At 54.1% G+C, this 21,345-nt stretch overlaps 1 protein-coding gene across 1 annotated transcript in view; it reads left to right on the top strand.

Annotated features, from left to right (window-relative positions):
- Positions 1-21,345, top strand: part of RANBP3 (RAN binding protein 3) — a 53,150-nt gene that overhangs the window by 10,463 nt on the left and 21,342 nt on the right. The window contains exon 2 of the mRNA XM_065873846.1: positions 7,946-8,001. Coding sequence (XP_065729918.1) covers positions 7,946-8,001 — 56 coding nt within the window. The remainder of the gene's footprint in view (positions 1-7,945; positions 8,002-21,345) is intronic.

A 21,345-nucleotide genomic window follows, 5' to 3' on the forward strand; every position in this document is an offset into this window, starting at 1 on the left:
TGTTTTCCTGGGTCTACATATTTTCTTCTGTTTAGTTTAGCAGACATCCTCAGAGACGGAGGCTGGAGGCAGCCACGGGGGCGTGCCAGAGCTAGTCGAGGGGCAGGCCTGCCCGTGGCTTCTGTGTACTTGCCTCCGTGCATAGTGTGAAGAAGGAAGGCCTGCATGCGGGGCTGAAAACACACAGAGAATGTGTGTGTTTTCACCTTTGGTTGTGAATGTGTTACGTACAGTCTCCCACGGTTACACGTTTGACAGCTGCAGAGGCATAGTGGGCCTCACCGTTAAGCGTGGGTCTGCATTCTCTCCTCGAGGAGCCTGAGGGTCTGCCTATGGGTCTGAAGCAGATGGTCGCACGACTTGCTGGAGGCCGCGGGCCCACCCCACAGACCATCGCTCACCCTGTAGTTTCGTTTGTACTCTTCCAGAGATGTTTGTCTGGAATGTTTACTGACAGCTGCTTTAGTCCTGATGTTACTTCTCAAAGGAAGAGTCCCAGTTTCTTAGCTTCAAGGCCCACCTGAGAGGGAAAGATGGGAGGAAGCAAAATGGGACGGTGACTTCTCCCTTTTGCCCTTGCGGTGCGTGGGTAGTAGCGGGGGTCAGGGACCAGAGTCAGGCCCGCCTGGGTTGGAGACCCAGCCCCACCTTGGACAAGTCGCTCGCCCTCTCTGAGTCTCTGTTCCTGTTCTGTAAACTAAGGACCTACCTCCTAAGGTGGTTGTGAAGTTTCAGGACAGTGATGCGGATGAAGTGCTGAGCACCTAGGTGCCTGGCCCATAAGTATTTTCTGATCAATGACTGCTGGCCTGTGTGAGAGACCATCCCAGGGTTCTGGGAAACCCCATCTGGGAATGTCCTCGCTGTGACTACGTGGCAGAGGCTGGAGAAGTCTAAAGATGGGATCCCAAGACCTCTGTCACCCTGGAGGGTGGGGACACACACCCTTCTACCCCGGGGCCACCTCTGGGGTCCAGGCCAGCTCCTTGCTCCCCTTCCCTTGCTTGCAGTAGGGACTTGGCCTCCTTTCCTCACATCCGGGCAGCTGCCGTCCACCCACCCTCTCCCTAGGAGTTCCTCCTCCTTAGACTGGCTGCAGGGCAGTACCCACTCCATCCCCTTCCTTGCTGGTCTGAAATAGACACAGGAGGCATTTTGTTTTAAGGGTTTTGCCACCAGTCAATCTCTGGGCAGAAAAGACACAGATGAAACCCTGAGTGCTGTACCCTGGCCTGCTTGTAGTGGTGGTATCAGGAAGCCCACTCTTTTAATTCTGACAAGTGTGGGGCTTCTTAAAACGCTCCTCCTCCTTTGGACCCTCCTTACCCACTATTTGAGGAGGCAGTTTACAGGCCCTCTCCCTGACAAAGACCCTGTACACAGATTACAGCGATGCCTTCAGGGTGGGGCTTTTAGAACTTCCCACGCACGCACCCACCCAAGCCATCCGAGGAGTTTCCCTTGTCCCAGGGCCCCTGGTCAGTCGTTTCTGCTTTAGTAGAAGGGCCTGCCTCCTTGGCGACCCCTTTGTTACCCAGAGACCTCCACTCCCTGCAGGGAGAATGGTCTACGGCCCTTTGGGTCAAGAGGCAGCCTGCACCTTAGGGACCCCCGACTAATTTGGAGCCATCTTTGGTTCCTTTGCTCAAGATAGGAACTGCCTGAGTGTGATTGGTGCTTACCTGCCAGGAGCTTCTACGCTGGGCCATGCAGGTGTGAGGGATTGTACTCCGCTCCTCTCGCCCTGGGCTGGGTTGTTTCCCGTCTGTCTTTAAGGGAGCCCAGTGGTGCCACCCTGACCTTCCTCCAGTTCCTCCAGTGCTGCCTCATTCCTCCCCGCTCCTGGTCACCTGGCTAAATGCTGCTCCTTCCGCTTAAGTGGCATTTCCTTCAGGAAGCCCTCCCTGATCTGCTCCTTCTCTGCAGCCCCACCGGGTTGGGTGCCCCAGCTCCGCGGTCTGAGTGCCTTCTGTGCTTCCCCTGTGTTGTAACGTTCAACTAAGTCTGATGTCAGCTCCTGGCAGGCAGGGGACATGTCTCTCCATGTCACCACCACACCGTAGAAGCCAGCATGGTACCTGGTGCACAGTGGGCACTCAGATGTGTGGAATCGCTGGAAGTTGTAGTTGACAAGTGACTGTCATGATTGCCTCTTTGGACGTAGCGCAAGGTGCAGTTGGAGGAGTGGTTCCTGGCTCAGCTGGGTGGTCAGAGCACCCTGACAGTCACAGCCACGTCAGCAGTGCCCCTGGGAGCAGGGAGAGGTCCCAGACATCTGGCAGAGGGATGTCACAGGAGCAGAGATCTGCAACTTCCCACACCTGGGCTTACCTGTCTGTGCTTATCACCAGGACTGTGAAGACCAGGTCCGGAACCCAGTCCTGGTCCTTGGGGATCACAGCTGAGCTGCCCCAAGGTTTACATCCAAAGCAGACAGTTGGGTGGAGGATGGCAGGAGACAGGAGGGAGAGCCCATGCTGTGGGCCGGGATGTCACCCAGCGGTGTCACCAGAGGCTACTCCTTTCAGCCTGTCCAGGTCTGTCCCCGGCCTCCTCACCACCACCCACTGCCACCTGGTGGATCGGGGAAGCAGGGGTTTTCCCTTGCTGGGAGCTGGGATCATGGTTGGGCTCAGGCAGGGAGCCATCTGGGGCACAGGAGCCGAGGAGGGGCGTGTGGAGGAGGATGGGGGAGGGGTTCAGACCAAGAGCAGCCACCTTGGACTTGGCATCGGCACCTTGGGAAGCTGAGGTGAGGCTGACTCACCAAGCGTGTCCCAGACGGTAGTGCCTGCGCCACCCAGAGCAGGTCTGTTCTTTGAGGTGACTTGAGGGTTCCGAATCCCACCCCACTTCACACAGCAATGTTGGCCGCAGTCACCCACAGTTCTTAGGCCTCGTCACGGTGTTCCTGGAAAGGGGTTGCCTGGTCAGATAACTTTGGGGAACATTTGGTGAAACGGCTTTCTTTACTGTTGGTTTTCTTAACCCATCTTATGTTGATGAGTCTATTCAGCGCTCCAGGTGGGCTGTTTTTTTTTACAGACTAATTTGATCAAGGAGAATTTATTTATTTGGCTGCGTCAGGTCTTAGTTGTGGCATGCGGACTGTTTGCTGTGGTGCGCGGGCTTCTCCCTACTTGGCGCGCGGGCTTAGTTGCTCCACGGCTTGTGGGATCTTAGCTCCCCGACCAGGGATCGAACCCGCGTCCCCTGCATTGGAAGGCAGATTCTTAACCACTGGATCACCAGGGAAGTCCCAGGGAGCCCTTCACAGAACCAAAAAACAAAGAAAAAAACACCTGGTGGACAATCTGGATCAAATAACGTGTATTTGGTTAACGTTTTAATATTTTAGGTCTTTGCGGTGGCCTAGGTCTCTCTACAAATCTCTGGTGGTGGTTTTCCCTTCACTTGTGAAAGAAAAGCTGGACTGGGGCTTCAGGCAGGTCCAAAGAGCCTCGTTGCTTCTGTCCCCTGTTCGTTCCCCAAACTTGGGTTTCAGTTGGCTGGATGACGCTGCTTTTTCGGTGACAACCAGAAGCAGTGGTGATGTGGGACAGTTAGAGACAGTCTGCCTGGAAGGGGGCACGTGTGTGTTGCTGCCGTGGAGTCGGGACTAGCTTGCAGTTTACGGACTTTGGGCCCTAAAAGCGGATGAGCAGAAATGAAACACGCATGGCTCTGATGCTTTGTGTCTTTGGTAGAGAACTGACCAAAGTTCTGTCCCCCAAACCTGCCCTCCGCAGGGGTCCCTGTGGCCTGCGAGGTGGGCTGCCAGGGCCCAGGCCTCCCTGGCCCCAGCCCGTGTGGCCCACAGCGTTCCGCTTGCTCTCTAACTGCTTGTTGAGCATGTGTTATGTGTGAGACTGCGTTTGGCTCTGAAGATACAGAGGCGAACACAACAGAGGCCCCACTCTTATGGAGCTTAAGGTCCAGGAGAGGATACTGCCAGGGGAGCAAATAAGCAAATAGCATGCGTGCACGCGCACACACACACACACACACACACACACACACACACACACACACACGGCCAAGTAAACAGACACACCCCTTCCCTTTTCATCAGATGTTTTACCCTGAAGTTTTCTGCCCCCGGCTTCCCGTTCCGCATTTTCCGCATTTTTCCCGTGATGCCTTGCACAGAACAAGGGCTTCATAAATATTTATGTGATCTCATAGCAGCTGGTGCTACCCATGTGAAGAAGTACAGAAGGGGTTTAGTTCAAACATTTACTGGACGGTTCTTACAGTGCACACACCAGGTGACAGGCTGCGTGCAGAGCTGTTTCAGATGCTGTGTCTGTGATCTCTCAGCCTCCCTGACAGGTACCCTTGGTGTAACCCATGCAGGATATAAGCCAGAGCAGGCTTCAGGAGCCCAGTTCAAACTGGGAGCATCCTAGAGGAGGTGGTGTCTCTACCTGAATGTGTGTCTGCCACGGAAGAGAAGATGAGAATGTCTTGGAGGCAGAGGGACTAAGCCAGGCGGAAGTCCGGAAGCGTGGGACATGCTGGGGGCTCTTCAGTGCCACAGTCATGGTCGGTGCGGGGTGCCCTTTTTGAACGGCCTTCGGCCCTAGTCTGGGAGGATGTTGCTGAGTTGAAAGTGTGAATTTCACACCAGTGGTTCTGGCTGCTCTGTGGAGGCCTCACTTCAGGGGGTGAGGGTAGAGGCGGAGAAAGAAGGGAGGTCTGAACTACAGCAGTGGAGGTGATGAGGGTAGGTCTGCTTTACAAGCCCAGAGCCCCATGCCCCCCTCTCGCTGGCCTCTGCCCGCAGCCGTGCGACATGCCCCGTTGCCGTGCAGGAGGGTTCCTCCAGCAGATGGGACCGCTCCCAGCTTGCGCCCGGACACTGCCGTGTGGTCCACGAGGTGCTGGGCAGGACCTTTGCACCAGAGGCAGCCTCCTGCTGAAACTAATTCTGTTCCCGTCCTGCCCCGGGGGCCCACAGGCAGCCCCTCCTGGGTGCCTGCACATCAGCCGTCACAATTCCAGCACCAGGAAGCTCTTCCTCTACCACTCAGATGCTTCCTCTCCGTTCCAGTCCTTCCTTACAGCCTGGCGGTCATTTTCTCAATGCCCCCCTTGCCTAACTCATCCCTCCATCAAATATTTGTTGAATCCCTGCAGGGTGCCGATTACTGTTCTCAGACTGTGGGACACAAGGGGAGCGAGGCAGAGGCTCCGATCTCATGGACTTGATCCCTTACTAGGGGAGACAGACCATAATAAACCCACACACACGGTACATCAGGTGGTGATGCCTGCTAGGAAGAGAAAGAGAGCATCTTGGCTTCACTGTGAGGCCAGTCCCAGGTTTCTTCTACAGGGTATGGTGTGTGTTTAATTAAGTCTACAGCGGCTAGGCCTCTTCTCCCGGAGAGGCCGGAGGCTCTTAGAGACAAGGGACAGACAGAAGTCAAGCTCAGGCCAGCTTAAGCAAAAATCAGCATTTGCTGGCCTCACTGAAGAGTCAGGGTGGGGGTGGGGTTAGCTTCGGGCCTGCTGACCCAGGGCCTCCAGCCGTGTCTCCAGGGTTCAGTTTCCTCCTCCATCCCCAGCTCTGCTTCCTGCTGGATTGGCTCTGCTCCAGGGCCCCTTGTGGTGACACCCAGCTGCTGGCAGCCCCTGCAGAGAAAGAGCACCCCTTCCCCAGTAGCTCCAACGGAAGTCCTGGACCCGAGTCTCATTCGCTGGCAGCGGCCTGGCCTTATTCATGTGCCGCCGTGTCCCCTGGGGCCAGGGCATGCAGTATTCTCCTCCTTGGGCCTAGAGCCAGGTTGGGCTCCATCTAAACCACGGAGGTGAGGAAGGCGGGGGTGGGGGCCCTAGGCTGACCAAAATCCCAGCTCCTTCCTGCACACCCCCGAGCCTTGCGGCTGGCGGGCAGTCGGATGCAGAAGTGAGGCTGGAGTCTGGACCCACAGCCCTGGGTGCTAGGCTTATGGGGTAAAGGGCAGCGCCAGAAGGTGTCTGGGCTCGCCCGTGGTAGACATGGTGTGGAGAAGTTGCAGCTGTCCCCAGAGTCCCTCCAGCTTTCCTTTGCTGTCATTTACTGCCCAGCAGTAAGCACATTCATGCTTTCATTCGATCCCCCGGGTCTGTGGAGCAACTGTGCATCTGTGCTGGGGAGACAGCTGTCTTGGGAAGCGTGGAAGACCCTTCCACGCCTCCACCCTCCTCCCTTGTGGCAGTTTGGTCTCCTAGATGTCATTCACCCCAGTGGTTGCGTGGGCTGTGCCTGGGGAGGACTGTCGTGGTGAATCGGACCCAAGTGCCACAAGGCTTCAGTGAGCACAGCGGAGGGAATGGTCACCGTCGGTGGGCTGTGGCCCCAAAGTGAAGATTGGCGTCTGTCCTACTCCTCTGTGGGGTGGGAATTTTGGGGGTGGGGAGTGGGACAGTGTCCATTTGCCCATCTCGGACTTGTCCTTTTGCCTCCCAAACCTTGTCCCTCCCGCCCCGTCTTCTTTACTGTGGGTGATCGCCTTCGCCCCCTTCCCCAAACTCTGTTCTCTCTGTGTTTCCTCCACTCCTTTTACAACCGTCCCAAATCCTTCGCATCGCCACCATCCGCCCCTCGGGCTCCCTGTCACCTTCACACCTGCCCCTCTCCCTTCACTCTTCTCCTTGAGGCTTCAGCACAGCTGCCTCTTCTCGGGAGCGTTTCCCTGATGCTCCAGACCAGACCCTCCGACCGCATCCCCCACAAGCGCTCTCATGGCCTGCAAACTGTGTCCCCTCCCGCGTAGTGGTTCTGCCGGGTTAAAGCTGTGTGAGTGCGGGTTCCTGGTTCACCTCGGCTCCACACAACTGAGGGAGGGGGAAGGGTCGTGCGAGTGCTCCCCAAATTCATGATCCCCCGGCTTCCCATATGGCCACGCCACTCTCCAGGCCTCGAGTGCTGAGGGAGGCCCTGGGCACGCCCGCGGGACTCATGAGCGCACCCAGAGCCACGCGCCCCGGCCCCAGGCAGTGAGGCAGGCGCCTCTGGGCCCCCCCACGGGTTAAGGCAGTCCTCGTCCAGAACCCGCTGGCCAGCGGCAGGGCCTTCCTGAGCGGCCGCCCGCTCGGGCAAGTGGCCAAGAGCCATGGACTCAGCTGCCTGAGAACGACCGGCGGCATCTCCCTGGTCCAGTGACAACATCCCAAAGGGTTTCTTCCTTCAGCAGCAGCTGTGCAAGATGGCCTTTCAGACTTCTCACAACGCCACACTTTTTTTTTTTTTAACGGACGCTCACTTAGAGACCCAGGTGGAATGCAGGGCTGACTTGAGCGGAGTAAGCTCTCCAAAGAGCATGCGTCCCGTGGGCAGAGGTTGCAAATGGGTCATCCCTGGCCTCAGCTGGCCTGCAGATGTGGAAAAATTAAAAACCTAGGGATTTCCCTGGCGGGCCAGTGGTCAAAAATCAACAATTTCATTGCTGGGGTCCGGGTTCAATCTCTGGTCGGGGAGCTAAGATCCTGCAAGCCACATGGCACGACCAAAAAAAAAAAAAAAAAAAATTAAAAAGCTAAACTAGTCTCCAGCCTTTGAAATTGGGGACCTGCCATCTCTGCGCCTCGTTCCTGCAGCACCACGGTTGGTGGTGCTGAGTAGCAGCCACCCGGGCACCCTGCAGCCTGGCCACCCTCCACACCGCACTCCCTCCATCAGTGACATGGCCTGTTCTGAGTGAGTCTTGGAACCTTTTTACTGGTGTGTACATGGACACAGAAGAGTGCACGTATCCTACCACTGTGTCGAGTTTTTTCACACTGAACACTTCCCCTCATCCATGTGAAGAAACTGTTTTCTTAGCTATTTGATGACCTTTTGAGTTACTAGTTTTATACCAGGTCTGTTTTTTGTTTTTACTTATTACAAACGAATGTAGCTTTGTTTACTGTACGAATATAGTGTTGGGGGGAAAAACACCAATTTTTCTTTTTGCAGAAAAACCTGCCATTGCTCCGCCCGTCTTTGTGTTTCAGAAGGATAAAGGACAAAAGGTAAGGGGCCGGTATGTTCTCCCTTCACATGGTTAACTCTGCCTTGTTTTCTCCCCAAGCTCTCTCTCCCCAGGTCGCATGGCCAAGGAACCTTCTGCCATGGAGAAAAGGCCCGGTGGCTTTAGGTTACCATGGCACGAGGTTAAGATGGGGTGTGTATGGACAGGACTCAGAGACCCTGCTTTAAAAAAGCAGTGGAAGAATCAGCTTCCTTCTCATTCCTAACGATTTGCTTTAGAAGTACTGCTGTGCATTAGGAAATCTGGTAGGAGGGAGAGAAAGGGGGCCGGGGACGGGGGGGAGGGAGGAGAGGAGAGGGAGCAGTGCTGGTTAAGGGGAAAGTAGGACCTTTAAAGATTTTCGCGGGATTTTTTTGGCCCCAACCAACTTGCCATAAATGCATTTTGAACAATTAGTAGTCAGCTTGCATTATATATTCACCACCCATCTTTGTTAGGTTGCTTCCCCCTTCTTGGGCTTTAAATGTCTTGTTTTCCCTGACGTTGGAAGTACCTCGCCTAATTCATCGTGATGAGCTAGCAGCCCATCAGAGGACTGGTGGGTGCGTGCGGCAGTGCCTTCCCACAAAGTCGCGTGTGGTTGCTTATCTTGAAGTCATTGGGGTTGTCTCCCTCCCTGAACGGATCAGCCTGGAAGGTCCGGGTTGTGTCCAGAGATGGTTGATGTTCTGTGGTGATGCCTCCCAAGCTTGTATGAGGACTCCCCCTATTTGTCAAAAAAATGGATGGTCCCTGCCCTCATGCCCGGGACATGACAGCAGGTGTGATGTCATAACCACGGCAAGATTTCAGGGTGACCAATGCGCTGCGTTGATGCAGGTGTTCTGAAATCCGTGTGCGTCTTGTTGATGAAGACAGCATTTGAGGGGCTTCTCGGCTCAGGGCCGTGACGCACAGACCAGGTGCTCGGGTGGATATCCGGTCCCCCCACAGGGTGGCCGGCTTTGAGTTTGGGGGCTGCTGACCTGGCGATTTGGGACTCCTGGCGGCCCGGCTGCTGCTTGTAAACCCTGCCCCTTGGCCTGAAAAGAGAGCATCCCCAGCGTTCAAGGGCTGTGCTGGGGAGGGTGCGGGAAGGAGAAGCGGCTGCCCTGAGACCCCTACCCGCACCCCCGCACAGGTTGTCTTCTGTGTCAGCCGGGGCTCATCTGCTAGGCTTGTTCTCAAATTAATCTTTCCCATTGTTAATTCTTATGCCAAAGAATCTTTTTAGGAAACAAAACAAGGAAATGTTCTTCCCTTTTGGTTTCAGTTTTCCGAGTGGTATTTTCAAGATACATCAACCTCTGCCGTCCCCTGTCCCTTGGGCCCTGACCAGTGCATACATGTGTTTTTATCATTTGTCCTTTGGAAGTTCAGTCACTGTGAAGGGGCTTGATGTGCTTCTGGCTTTTAGAGGTGGGTGTGTTTGGTTTCTGCTTCAGATGTAAAAGTCACTTCTCTCAGGTTTTCCGTAGAATCGGGATTTTCTAGAATTTTGAGTTTTATTATGATTTTCTTTTGAACCACTCTTAGTTTGAAACAGGGGTCAGCCAACTAAGAGGGCTGCCGCCACTGCTGTTTTTGTCAATAAAGCTTTATTGGCGTTCGGCCCCGCCTGGCCCGTGCAGAGAGCTGAGGCCACACCTGTGCTGTCCACAGCAGAGTGGAGGGGTTTGGACTGAGACCAGGTAGCCTGCGAAGTCGAACATATTTAGTATCTGGCCTTTTACAGAAAAAGTTTGCCAACCCAGATTTGAAACAAGTAATTGGAATGAATAATTCTTAAAACCTGAAGACTTTCTGACAGCCAGCAGGGTGAAACGCTAAAACGTAATGTTTATTTGACTGAATTTAAAATGCTTTTAAAATGACTAACTCTTATTTCAGTACTGTTTTCACGGTTGAGGTGGTTCTGTTGCTTCGTAATTCAAAGGCTGACTTACACGTGTCACCTTCAGAAGGTTGATGCCAATTACGTAAACGGGGTGAGGTTGAACCCGAAGAGTCTCCAGGGAGGTGCTCGTCACCGTGAAAACGTGTGCATCAAAATATTGACTCAGTGCCAGCTCTAAATGGGCTTCTAGAAATAACTGACCTCCAGCTCTTCAGAGTTCGCCTGCTGTCACACTTGTGTGACAAGATCATCGGAAGGGCACGGAAAACCTCTACGTCTAACGGCAGAGGCCGGAGGAGCCTGCATGTCCGTCGGGGCCGCCCTCTGAGCTGCCGGGTGGGCGGCTGCCCAGTGGACACAGAGCCCTCCTCCTTTCTCTGCTGCTATGACAGCTCGGGCGTCGGGCGGGAAGGAAGCGGAGAGGCTTGGACAGCCGGCTTCATGGCCGCATGGCTCCCCGGCCCAGGGGAAGCGACGGGAAGGTAGGTCTGCAAGGAGTGGCCACAACACTTCTCACAAAATGACGCCTTGAGACCCTCCCAGCTTCCCCCCCTTGCCACGATTTCAGCCCTCCCTCCTCACGCCACAGTAGCAAGAGTTGGGAAGATCTGTTCAGGTTGCCGTTGTTTTTTTCTGAGGGAGCTTTTATTTTCCCTTTTCAACTTTCTGTTTTTGAAAATTTTTTCAAATCCTCAGTAAAGTTAAAAGAATCGTACTGTGGACCCTTGGGTATCCTTCACCTGGCTTCACCATTAACATTTTTATCATAAATGCCAGAAACGCCCGACTATAAGTTGCACCCACCTGACAGTTTTCCCCTAAATACTCCAGCACAAGTGTCTCCTAGGAATTCTTCTCCATGGCCCCAGTGCCATGGGCACGCCTGAGAAAATGATAATTAATTCAGAAATACCCTCTAATATATAGTCCACATTGAAATTTTCCTAACTGTCACCTAGGTCTCCCATACCGCTGTTTTTTGATCCACAAAGATCAAGAAGTCCCGTTGTCAACTGTGGGAGCATTACCTTCTTTCAGTGAATGATCTCTAAACCACCAGTGCCCCAGTGGGATGCACTCCAAGAGCCCACAGTCCCCTTCAAAGGCTTTGAAATCAAAAAGAAAAAAATTAGGCTGCCGGCCCAGGCGTTTTGGTGTTGGTTTGGTGACAGAGACACACAGGATTTTCCGTCAGGCCCATAGACAGTTGGAGTTGCATTTGCAGCAAACCACAGATTGGTGGTGGTGGCCTGCCGGTGGCATCCCTTGGTCTCAGGACAAGTCGTCAGATCCTCCCATTGTTCCGTGTTAGAGCATCGGGCAGCAGCGGAACTCCAGTCCTGACGCCCGAAATGCAAACCTGGAGCCAGACTGACAGCACAGGAACTGTCTCTACTGCTTTCCTGTTCTTGAGCTTCCTCAAGATGGCGCTCTTCACAAGATGCTTGCATTTCCACGCATTTGTGTTTTAGGGGCAAAAATGAAACCTTTTCTTAACTGCCTTGAATGGAGACAGACAGTTTTTTTCTCTTTAACGTGAAGAGAATTTGAATCTCCTTCCGTAGTTTGTTTTACTGTTTGTGACGACTGAATGTTTCTTTCATTTACTTTATTTTCCAAATATTTGCTAATCTGAAGGCAGAAGATTTTGGGGTTGCACTGGCAGGATAATGTCCATTTAGCAAAAAGGCAGAAAGCAGTTACAACAGCAGTTGGGCAGAAAGCAGGGTGTCACCGACAACACTGGAAGCTTACTGTGTGTGTAACAAGCGTACCCTGTATGCGTGGTTTTTTGTCAGCCATGTATATTTTAGGATGATGTCAAAGCCTGCCAAAATCTCGATGTCCGATTTTAACAAACATGTTGAAAAACTACAGGCTCTATCTTGGTTCCTTAGAGCTTACTCAGACCCAAGGAGAAAATGCTGGAATGGCATTTGTATTTCTTTTTGGTCCTCCGACGTAGGCTTCATCTCTAGTCTGCCATGCCACGAGGGCATTTCTACATTTATATTCGTAAAGCAGGGATTTTAAAAAAAAATCCAAGTGGTTCTGAACAGAGATAGGCAATTTCCCCTAGAGCTCTGGGTTTCATTTTCTCTTTAAAATGGTGTTAAATCTCTAGCCATAAACTAGCAGCAGACTAGTGCGTGGACCAACCTCAGTGCCTTGGACAGGTTTGAGGAATGGCCTGGGAAGGAGGGCCTTTTATGTCTTTGGCTCTCCCCTGCATAGGAAGAGTTGATTTGGGTGGCTTTTTTAGATGTATGGATGAGTTGTGTTGCTTTTGCTTTTTCATAAGAATGTTTGAAAGTTCTCTTAAAATCCTCTATGTAGTTCCTTTCATCTAGCAGGCTCACACATTTAAAAATAGTCCCAAGTCCTATCTAAAGAGGTTTCAGTCACTTCACAGGCAGGAAGAACACAGCCGTGTCTGCAGGGAGGCAGGGTGGCCCCGTGGTCATTTAGTTCACAAAGCGAGAGAAACGTGTGGTGGACGATGCCAGGCAGGAGAGGCTTGGGGACCGGAGCCCATGTATTTATAACAGGACACCAGCTCTGTAACGCACCTCTCAAGAAGAATCTTGGCCACAGAGCCCTCAGCCCATGGAAGCCCCTTTAGAATCCCAAGAACCACCTCAAAGGATGCCGGGGGGCGGGGCGGTCTGTGCTTTTGAGGACGAAGACTTTGGGGACTGGCTTCCCCTTACGCTGGCTGTTTTCTAGATAAGCCCTGGCTTGGGATGTGCGGTGGGAGTCTGGGAGAATTGTAGGCCGAGGGGCTCCCTCCTTCAGCCGGAGCCCCACCCACCTGTCACTGATACAAAACCGGCTCTCTGTGTGTCTGCCAGCTCGCGGGGTCACCCCACATCTGCGCTCGCCGAGCAAGAAAGCGTTCCCTTCCTCTCGGGTTTAAGCAGCAGAGATGGGAAGGTGCTGGCGGGGCCGCAGCCCCGGTGCAGAAGCCCTGGCCCCGCCGCCCTGGCTCTCCCAGTGGCCAGACAGGGTGCTGGCGCCCACCTCCCCTCACGAGTATGTTTGAGTGGATGGGTTATTAAGCCCTGGGGACAGTTTGACACAATTGCCCCTGTTCCCCTCTGCTAGAGGCACCGCCCCCGTCTTGGTCACAGGGGTGTTTCCTCAGTCGCTGCCATCGGCAGAGGATCTCTGTGCCACAGGGGCCACCTTGCAGTTTTCGGAAGGAGGGTCCAACTTCTTGCACACCTCAGAGCTCCCTGCCAGGTCCGACAGCAGCAGGTCCGCGCTCACTGCCCTTCTGTCAGTGTGGAGGGCTGGCTCTATGGAGCAGAACGCGGTAGCGTGTGCCGGCTCTCTTGGCCTGACCTCCCGGGCAGGAGCTGCTGAAGGCCGAGCATCTCCAGACCTTCCCCTGCCCCCCTCCCCTGCCCCGCGTTGCTGGCTTTATTTACATTGAAGGAAAATTGTCTTTTTTGCTCCCAGTCCTCTGCAGAGCAAAAAGACTTGTCGGATTCGGGAGAGGAGCCTCGGGGGGAGGCTGAGGCCCCCCACCATGGCACGGGTCACCCCGAGTCAGCTGGTGAGCATGCCCTAGAGCTTCCTGCCCCCGCTAGCGCTTCAGCCAGCGCTCCTGAAGCCCAGCTTCCTCCTTTTCCACGAGAACTGGCAGGGGTAAGTCCACCTCCACCCGGCATCCCATGGCCCGGGGCTCCCAACCCGGACTGGCCCCTTTCCCTCCGGGCCCCTCAGATCCACACCCCAGGTTGTCAGCAGCTGATGATAACTGAAAAGACAACAAAGGGCCTCTTCAGCTCCCTTTAATTCCTGCTGCCAAAAAGTCAGGAAAGAGGAAGTCCCCTTTTACATTGAGACTTTTCTAGTTGGGGGAACATTTACCCATAGCCAGAAGCTAGTCCTGGTTCCTGAAGGAGGCGAGGGGGCAAAAGAGGTATTGAGTAGTGGGGTAGAACCTTCCACAGCAAATTCGGCCCCTTCTCCCTCCCTCCATTTTTCCTTCTCCTCTCCCTGAATTTGGGCATTCAAGTTCAGTTATCTTAGAAACACGAAAGGCTCCGGCTTCCTTGACCTATAGGAAAAGGTGTCTACCGCAGATTGCTTTGCAAGAGTGGTTGTGTTTGGACTGTGGTTGGGCTGTGAACTGCTTGTCTTCAATCAAAGCAGGAAGAAGAAGAGACTCTTCCTTTGAATCCAGAGGGAATCCCTTGAGCCCTTTATCTTTGTATTCAGAAGGCTTTTGAAGATTATAGGTGGAGAAGATTGTGAGCTCTCCAGAACAAGAAATGTCTTGAGTTTTTGGAGTTTGATAAATTGGGAAAGGTAAACATTAGCCTACATTCAGGATCGAAAACCTCGTCGTCTCGGTACCTAGTGACAGAGACCCCCATTCTCATGACAGGGGAAAATGACTTTCAAGAAAACAGAGGATCCCGCTCTGCCACACTGAACCCTGGGCAGCCTTGCAGGGTGTCACAATCCCAGGCCTTACCCCAGACCTTTAGCGGTTCCCTGTGTCCCATCACCAGTCTCCTGTGTCCTTAAGGAAGCCGCTAAAATTCTGTTAGAGCCACCTGTTAATTCCTGGGATACGCAGGAATAAGTGATACTCAGCCAAGGTGAGGTTGGAGCCAAACTTTAACATTCTGGAGGAATCCGTGTGTGGTGGGAAAAGAAGAAACAGGCTTTCCCTGTGTGGGGCGGGGTATGGGGGAGTCCTGCGTGGCATAGAAATGGGCTTGGGGTAAGGAAGCCCACGAGAGGTTCCGGCCCGAGGGGCTTAACGCCAGAGAGTTCTGGGAGCATAGTCCTCACACGAGGGCTGATAGCAAGAATTCAGAGGCTTTTCAACTTTTGGGGTTGGAGGCAGAGCAGCTGCTGGAACCTTCTCCCAAATTGGGCGTTATGAGTTTCATGCCTTGGGCCTTTGCAGGTACATGTTTTCAGTTCCCTGAGAACAGATGATCTTTGTGCGGATCTGCCCAGGAGACTGGGCCCTTCTGCTGCTGCCTGGGTTGAAAAGCACGGTTTACGGAGCATCTCCTGCTGAAGAGGTTGAGGGTTTTCAGTCTAGGGTGGCAAACAGTAGAGGCTGTGTCACGGCAACTGCCTTTCCAGAAGCGAGGCTCTTTCGGGCCCCTTACTTCTGATGACCACTTGGTGAGACGGGGCCTGTGCAGGAAGCACCCTGGGGGCCTCGCCTTCGGGCTGTGGCCGGTCCAGACAGTGATTTCTGAAGCCTGGCCGGTGGAGCTCGGCTCCTCAATTCTTTTGGACTGTGGGTCAGAGACTCTAATTCCGAGACATTCAAGCAGTGCCCCAACTGGCAAATGCAAGGTCAAGCGCAATGGCAGGGAGCCTGGGGATGGTTGTTACGTCACGTGGGAGAGAGTCGGGGCTGGGGGAAGCAGTTTCTGAGTGTACCAGCGTCGTAGCCAAGGCCATGCCCGTGACGTGCACGCGCGTAACTGTGGGGATCCCAGTCCCGTCAGGAGTCGCAGCAGCGTGACCGTCACGTCACCTGTGGCAGCTCTGAGCCAGCGGGGATCCCAGTCCCGTCAGGAGTCGCAGCAGCGTGACCGTCACGTCACCTGTGGCAGCTCTGAGCCAGCGGGGATCCCAGTCCCGTCGGGAGTCGCAGCAGCGTGACCATCACGTCACCTGTGGCAGCTCTGAGCAGCCAGGGCTTTCTCTGCCGATCAGGCATCCAGGCAAAGCAACCTTTGTTCTTCAGGTCAGTCAGGGCATAGATCAAGGCAGATGGAACCTGAGCCCAGCTTCTTCCCGGCTCAGATGTCTCTATGGCTAACTCGGACTAGTCGCTTTTGCATCAGAGCAGATTTGGAGCTTGCTCTATGCCACACTGGAGTTCAGGAAACGCCCACATGTTACCCGACAGGTCCCATCCCTCACGTTTAGTCTCTTCTTTATTCCACGGTCCCTTGAGCGAGTGTAAAGCTGCAAATTCTTTATAATAAATAGTGGCTCGCTGAATTGTTGCCTATAAAGGGCCCTTATTGTCTTTCAGTCTCATCAGAACTCTGGCCATTGAAGACTCAGTACCAGGAAAATGTCTCAATATATCAGACTTCCTGGCTCTCACAAGGCAGCTTGAAGGAGACCAAACCACATCCAGATTAAGTTGTCCGTTTGATCTGGAGAGAGTGAGCGCTCCCAGTGCTCACTTGGAGGCTGGCTGGAGTCTACCAGACTGAAGCTCTGCATCAAGGCACTGCCGAGCCTGAAATATGTTTATGAGACCCACCAGGAAGCTTAGAAAGAGTCTGGACCCAGCCCCTCATCCTCTGGCATCTGCACAGGGTTTGACCCTCGTTCCGCCCTGCCCCTGCCCAGCATTCACATCTTGGGAGGCCACCTCTCTTTTTCTTTTTTCGATGTCTGCCTTTTTGGTAAGAATCTCTGAGCTGGTTCCCTCAGTTACAGAATAAACAGCAGTGAATCTGCCTGTGGTCCACATGAAGGCAAGGACACCCCTTAAGTGACTTTTAATCCCAGGCGTCCATTTTCCTGCAACCCCAGCAGTGGACTTTCTAAATTTTATTTATTTATTTATATTTTTTATCTTTGGCTGCGTTGGGTCATCGTTGCCGTGCACGGGCTTTCTGTAGTTGCAGCGAGCGGGGACTACTCTGTTGCGGTGTGAGGGCTTCTCATTGCGGTGGCTTCTCTTGTTGAGGAGCACGGGCTCTAGGTGCGTGGGCTTCAGTAGTTGTGGCGCGTGGGCTTCAGGAGTTGTGGCGCACAGGCTTCAGTAGTTGTGGCGCATGGTCTTACTTGCTCCACGGCATGTGGGGTCTTCCTGGACCAGGGCTTGAACCTGTGTCCCCTGCACTGGCAGGCAGATTCTTAACCACTGCGCTACCAGGGAAGTCCAGCAGTGGGCTTTCTAACTGGGCCGTCCAAATGGGGAATCACTGAGTCCCAGGCAGGCCAAACGGTGTCTGGCATTTTCTGGAAGGAATTTCCCTGACATGGTGTTGCTTTCTGGTCTTTTCCGGGAGGTCAGGAGGGCAGCACCGTTCATTCCTGCTCACTGCCCATTTGTCTGTGTCTGTGTCTGAGCTCCGTCCCCTCCTCCTGGACTGGCCTGGCAGCCTTGTCCTCTCGAGGCCACGCCAGGCAGCCTCATGAGAGCCATGTTTGGGAGGGGGGAGGGTGCAAGCCTCAGCAAAGTGAATGATCGTAATTTTATTTTTTCTTTACAGTCATAATTGTGTTTATTGATTTCTAAATTTTTTATTGAAATATAGTTGATTTACGTTGTGTTGGTTTCAGGTGTACAGCAAAGTGATTCAGTTAACGATTGTAGTTTCGTTGTTTCATCCTTTACACCAAGATCGGAAGCTTCTGACACCTGTGGTCCCATCCTGGGTTAGGCGTTCGCTCCTATTTTGTACTTGGCAACAGGGACTTATACGCACCTCACAGAATGAGCTGCTTCCCCTGAGGTTCCAGTGTCTTCTGAGGGGAGAGGACTGTGCTGCCTGTCCCGCCCACTGGCGGGACTCAGGCCACCTTGCAGCGCGCAGTCGGGGGGCTTGCTCGCTAGGCCGCGGCCTGGCCGCCGTCCACTTCATTCGTTCACCAGCGCCAGAAAAATAAGTTGAAGTGTTCTCTTTGGTCTTCTTTCTCTTTGGCCTCCTCATGTAAGTGTTTGTTGGGCATATTTTCGTCATGGCATCCTTAAAGGGCGCTGGTCCCAGCGTCCCCGGGGTGTCATTCTGAAGCCCCAATCCTTGAGTGGTGGCTTCTGCTGTGGGAAGAAGCAGAGGAGGAAATGGGGCTTCCACACCCTGCTCTGTCCCCGCTCCTCCCCAGAGGCGCAGATCCTGAGAGCCTGCTCTTAAAATCCTCCTCACAGGAGTCCCTGGAGCAGTGGCTCCTGAGTTTTGGCTGCAGCCTTCTGGGCTCCAAGGAGTTGGGATTGCAAGGCCTGACTCCATGTGTGTCCCAGGCATTGTTCTAGACTGACCCCTGAAGAGCTGTTCCCTTGGTGGGGGCGAGGGGTGGCCCCCAGACCACTTTGACACGGAAGACGTCCTGACCCCCAGGCTGCTGTGTCTGAGGACAGTGTCTGTGGAGCTGGCATTGGCCTTGTGTGGGTTGAAGGGGAGCTGCCGCACACCAGGCCTTTTCCTGCTTTGGGGGAAGACGGCATGAGGCAGCCAGGCCCAGACAGCAAGCGCAGGCCTTCCCCGGCAGGAGCAGGGGGGCAGGCTGCTTCTCGCACGGGCAGTGGTGGAGGGTTTTTAGCTGTCAAGTAGGCTCCAAAGGCAAGCAGAAATGACTTCACTTTGCAGTCTGTCTTCCTGCTTCCTTGCCCTAGTTCCTATTCAGGAGAGTTGTTGACATCACTTTCCTCACTGCTTCTGAGTTGGCTGTTTCAGACCCACCAGGAGGTTCCAGCAGCTTCTGGAAGGTCCTCCCAGTTGGGGAATCTTCCTGTGCTGTCCTTTGCAGGCCTTAGCCTCCCAGCTTTTCCAGGACCAAGAGGCCTGCCACATGCCTGTGGGGTGGGTCTTAGAATAGACTCGGAGCATGGATTTGAGGGTCTCCTGGGGTCAGGGGTCTAGGAGTATCTGATCTTGTCTGGCCAGGTGCCCTTTCTTTTCCAGGTCACCAAAGGGGCAGTGGCGGAGGACAGGCTCCATTTGTGCAGTACTTGCTGAGCGTCTGTTGTGCAGTGTCCTGGGTGTGGGGTGTATGAGCTGTGAGCAGAACAGACAGGGTAGGGCCTCATGGTAGCAGGAGACAAACAACAGATGGACACATTAGATCACATCCAACTGTGATGCACAAAACAGGGCAGGGGCCCGAGAGAACCTGGAGGGTAGGGTGGAGAAGAGCTGCTCCTGCTTGCTGGGTGATGATGTAGCCCGTGAGCAGGGGTTCACCCTGGAGGTGGTCAGGGACAGCTGTGCAAGTAGCATGTGAAGAAGGAACACTGAGGCAGGAACAGGGTTGACATGTTCAGGAGACAGGAAGGAGACAGCAAGGCTAGGGTGTGATGGACGAAGGGGGCCCAGTGCTGCAGGAGGCCGCCCGGCCTCTGCAGTCCTGGGCCCCAAGAGGCGGGGCTGCAGCCCCTGAGGTCTGGGTACTTTTCTGGAGAAAGGCTCCTAGCACCCATCAAATTTTCAAGGAGACCGAGATCCCTGAGAGGTTTGGGGTGTCACTGGCAGAGGCGAGGAAGTTAAGTGTTGTTAAAAGTGCCCCAAAATACACGAAGCAAAAACTGACAGAATGAAGGGAGAATAGACAATCCAGTACATTGTTGGAGACCTCAGTGCTCCTCATTCATGTTCAGGTGCTAGAACGTCCAGACAGAAGCAGGACGAGGACAGAGAAGACTTCAGCAGCTGCAGGGTACATGGTCCTCTCAGGGGCATGCAGGAAGCTGCAGGATGGACCACTCACTAGGCCACAAAACAAGTCTCAGTAGATTTAAAAGGATTGAAATCACAGAGTCTTCTCTGACCACAATGGGATAAAATTAGAAATCCGTAGCAGAAGGAATGCTCGGAAATTCACACATGTGGAAATTAACCTAGCTAGCCAAGAGGAAAGGCGGGGGTCCTCTTGAGATTGAGGTGACAGAGAACTGTCCTCCCCAGCAGCTGAGAAACAGGACGACGCTCTGGCCTCACAGCTTTTGGGTCCGTTGCTCTGTGTGTAACTTGGGGGACACATGCCTTGGCAGCTTCTCCATGGCCCATGGAGTGCCTGGAATCCGGCTGCTTCCACTGAACACAGGCCAGTGAAGCCCCGCTGTGTGCTGGGGCCACACCTTCCTGGAACTTAGAGGCTAGAGGGGGACCCTGACACTGACCCACGGCTGGAGTGAGAGCCATGGAGAAGTGCAGGGAGCGGTGAGGCCACGGCCTGAGGGGTTTTCGTCTGGGGGGCAAGGGAAGGGACGGTGTCCGTGGGTGAGGGAGCAGTGTCTACAGAGGCAAGGGGCTGGCCATTTTCCAGGTGCCAGAAGTCATTCAGGAAGCAGCGGATCCCACAGGCCCCAGAGGCTGCCATGGGCAGGTTTGGGAGAGTTGAGATGCTTGTTGAGTGAAAAGGTGGGGGGTGGGGGGAGTCGAGGATGGGACTTGAGGGCGAGGGCTGGGCTGGGGATGGCCGGGCCTGCTGTGGAGGAGTAGGAGGGAGGGGCCTGGAGCCTGCACCTTCATGGTGTCACCCAGGGCAGGGGAGCATCTGAGAGGAACACCCGATGTTCTGGTGACATGGCTCTGTTCTGTCAGATGCCAGCCTGGGCCCTGTAGAATGACAGCACTGCAAGAGCGCCTCTCTGGGCCCCCCATGCTAAGACCCTCTTCTCTGCTCCTCCAAGGGTCCCCTGGTCCCTCACCTGGCTCTCCAACCTTCCCCAGCACTGCCCCGAAGTATGACATCCTGAGGGGGGTGAGCTGGCTGGGACAGCGTGGCCTGTCCATTTGCGAGCCACGTGGCACTGCCTGCTTAGCCCACTGACCCCCTGCACCTCCCTCCCTACGGAGGAAGCGCTGGCCCCGCCATTTTCCAAGCGAAGAAGTGGAAGCTTGGGCCAGTGAAATAATTTGCCCCGTGTTTCAGGTTTAGGACATGCAGAGCTAGGAGAAACTGACTAGGCTTGGCAAGCCTTCGAGAGCAGGATTCAGTGCCTTCAAGCTCTGAGCTCGAGCCCTGGCCACTGTTTTGCACTCATGTAGAGCCAGCCTGCTGGACCCTTGGGTATTTTATTTCATTTTGGGCCCCATGATGTGTTCACATATTGAGCCCCTGTTGTGTTCCGAGGGTTTCGCGTTTCCCAGGCATTTTGGTGGATGGTCTCTGATGGGGCGGTTGGGGGGGAAGGCCAGGTTGGGGTCCTTTTCTTACCATCCATGCTCTCACTGTCCTTTAGGATGGGTCTGCAAACTCTGCCCCCCGCCTGTTTTTGTCCAGCCTACAAGCTAAGATGGTGTTTTAAAGGATTGTAAAAACAAAATAAAGAATATACAACGTGTGGCCCGAATGGGGCCTGTGAAGCTGAAAATACTTTCTGGCCCTTTACAGGGAAAGTGCCACCCCAGCTCTGGGAGGTCCCCCGGCTTCTCGTCTGCAGTTTTCTTATTTACAGCAGTTACTGCTTTTACACACGGCTTTGCAGCTTGCCAAGCACTTCCCCATGCATCATCTCATTTAATCCCTAACAGCTCCTCGAGACAGGTGGTCCTCCTTTGGCTAAACTTGACTCCTGAGGGGCTTTTCTGAAAAGAAGCAGATTGGCTCCCCTGCTTGCTCTTAAACCGGTGACCCGGGGGCGGGGGTGGTGATGTTCACCCTTCAGAGTTTCCTTTTGGCTGCTTAGTTCTGAAGAATCTCATGGCCCTGAGAGGGGATGTACAGCAGGGACTGTGTATTATCCCACGTGGGGCGGGGGCTCATTATAAGCTTCCTAAT

This window comes from Phocoena phocoena, chromosome 3 (genome assembly GCF_963924675.1).
Source record: "Phocoena phocoena chromosome 3, mPhoPho1.1, whole genome shotgun sequence".
NCBI classification, from domain to species: domain Eukaryota; kingdom Metazoa; phylum Chordata; class Mammalia; order Artiodactyla; family Phocoenidae; genus Phocoena; species Phocoena phocoena.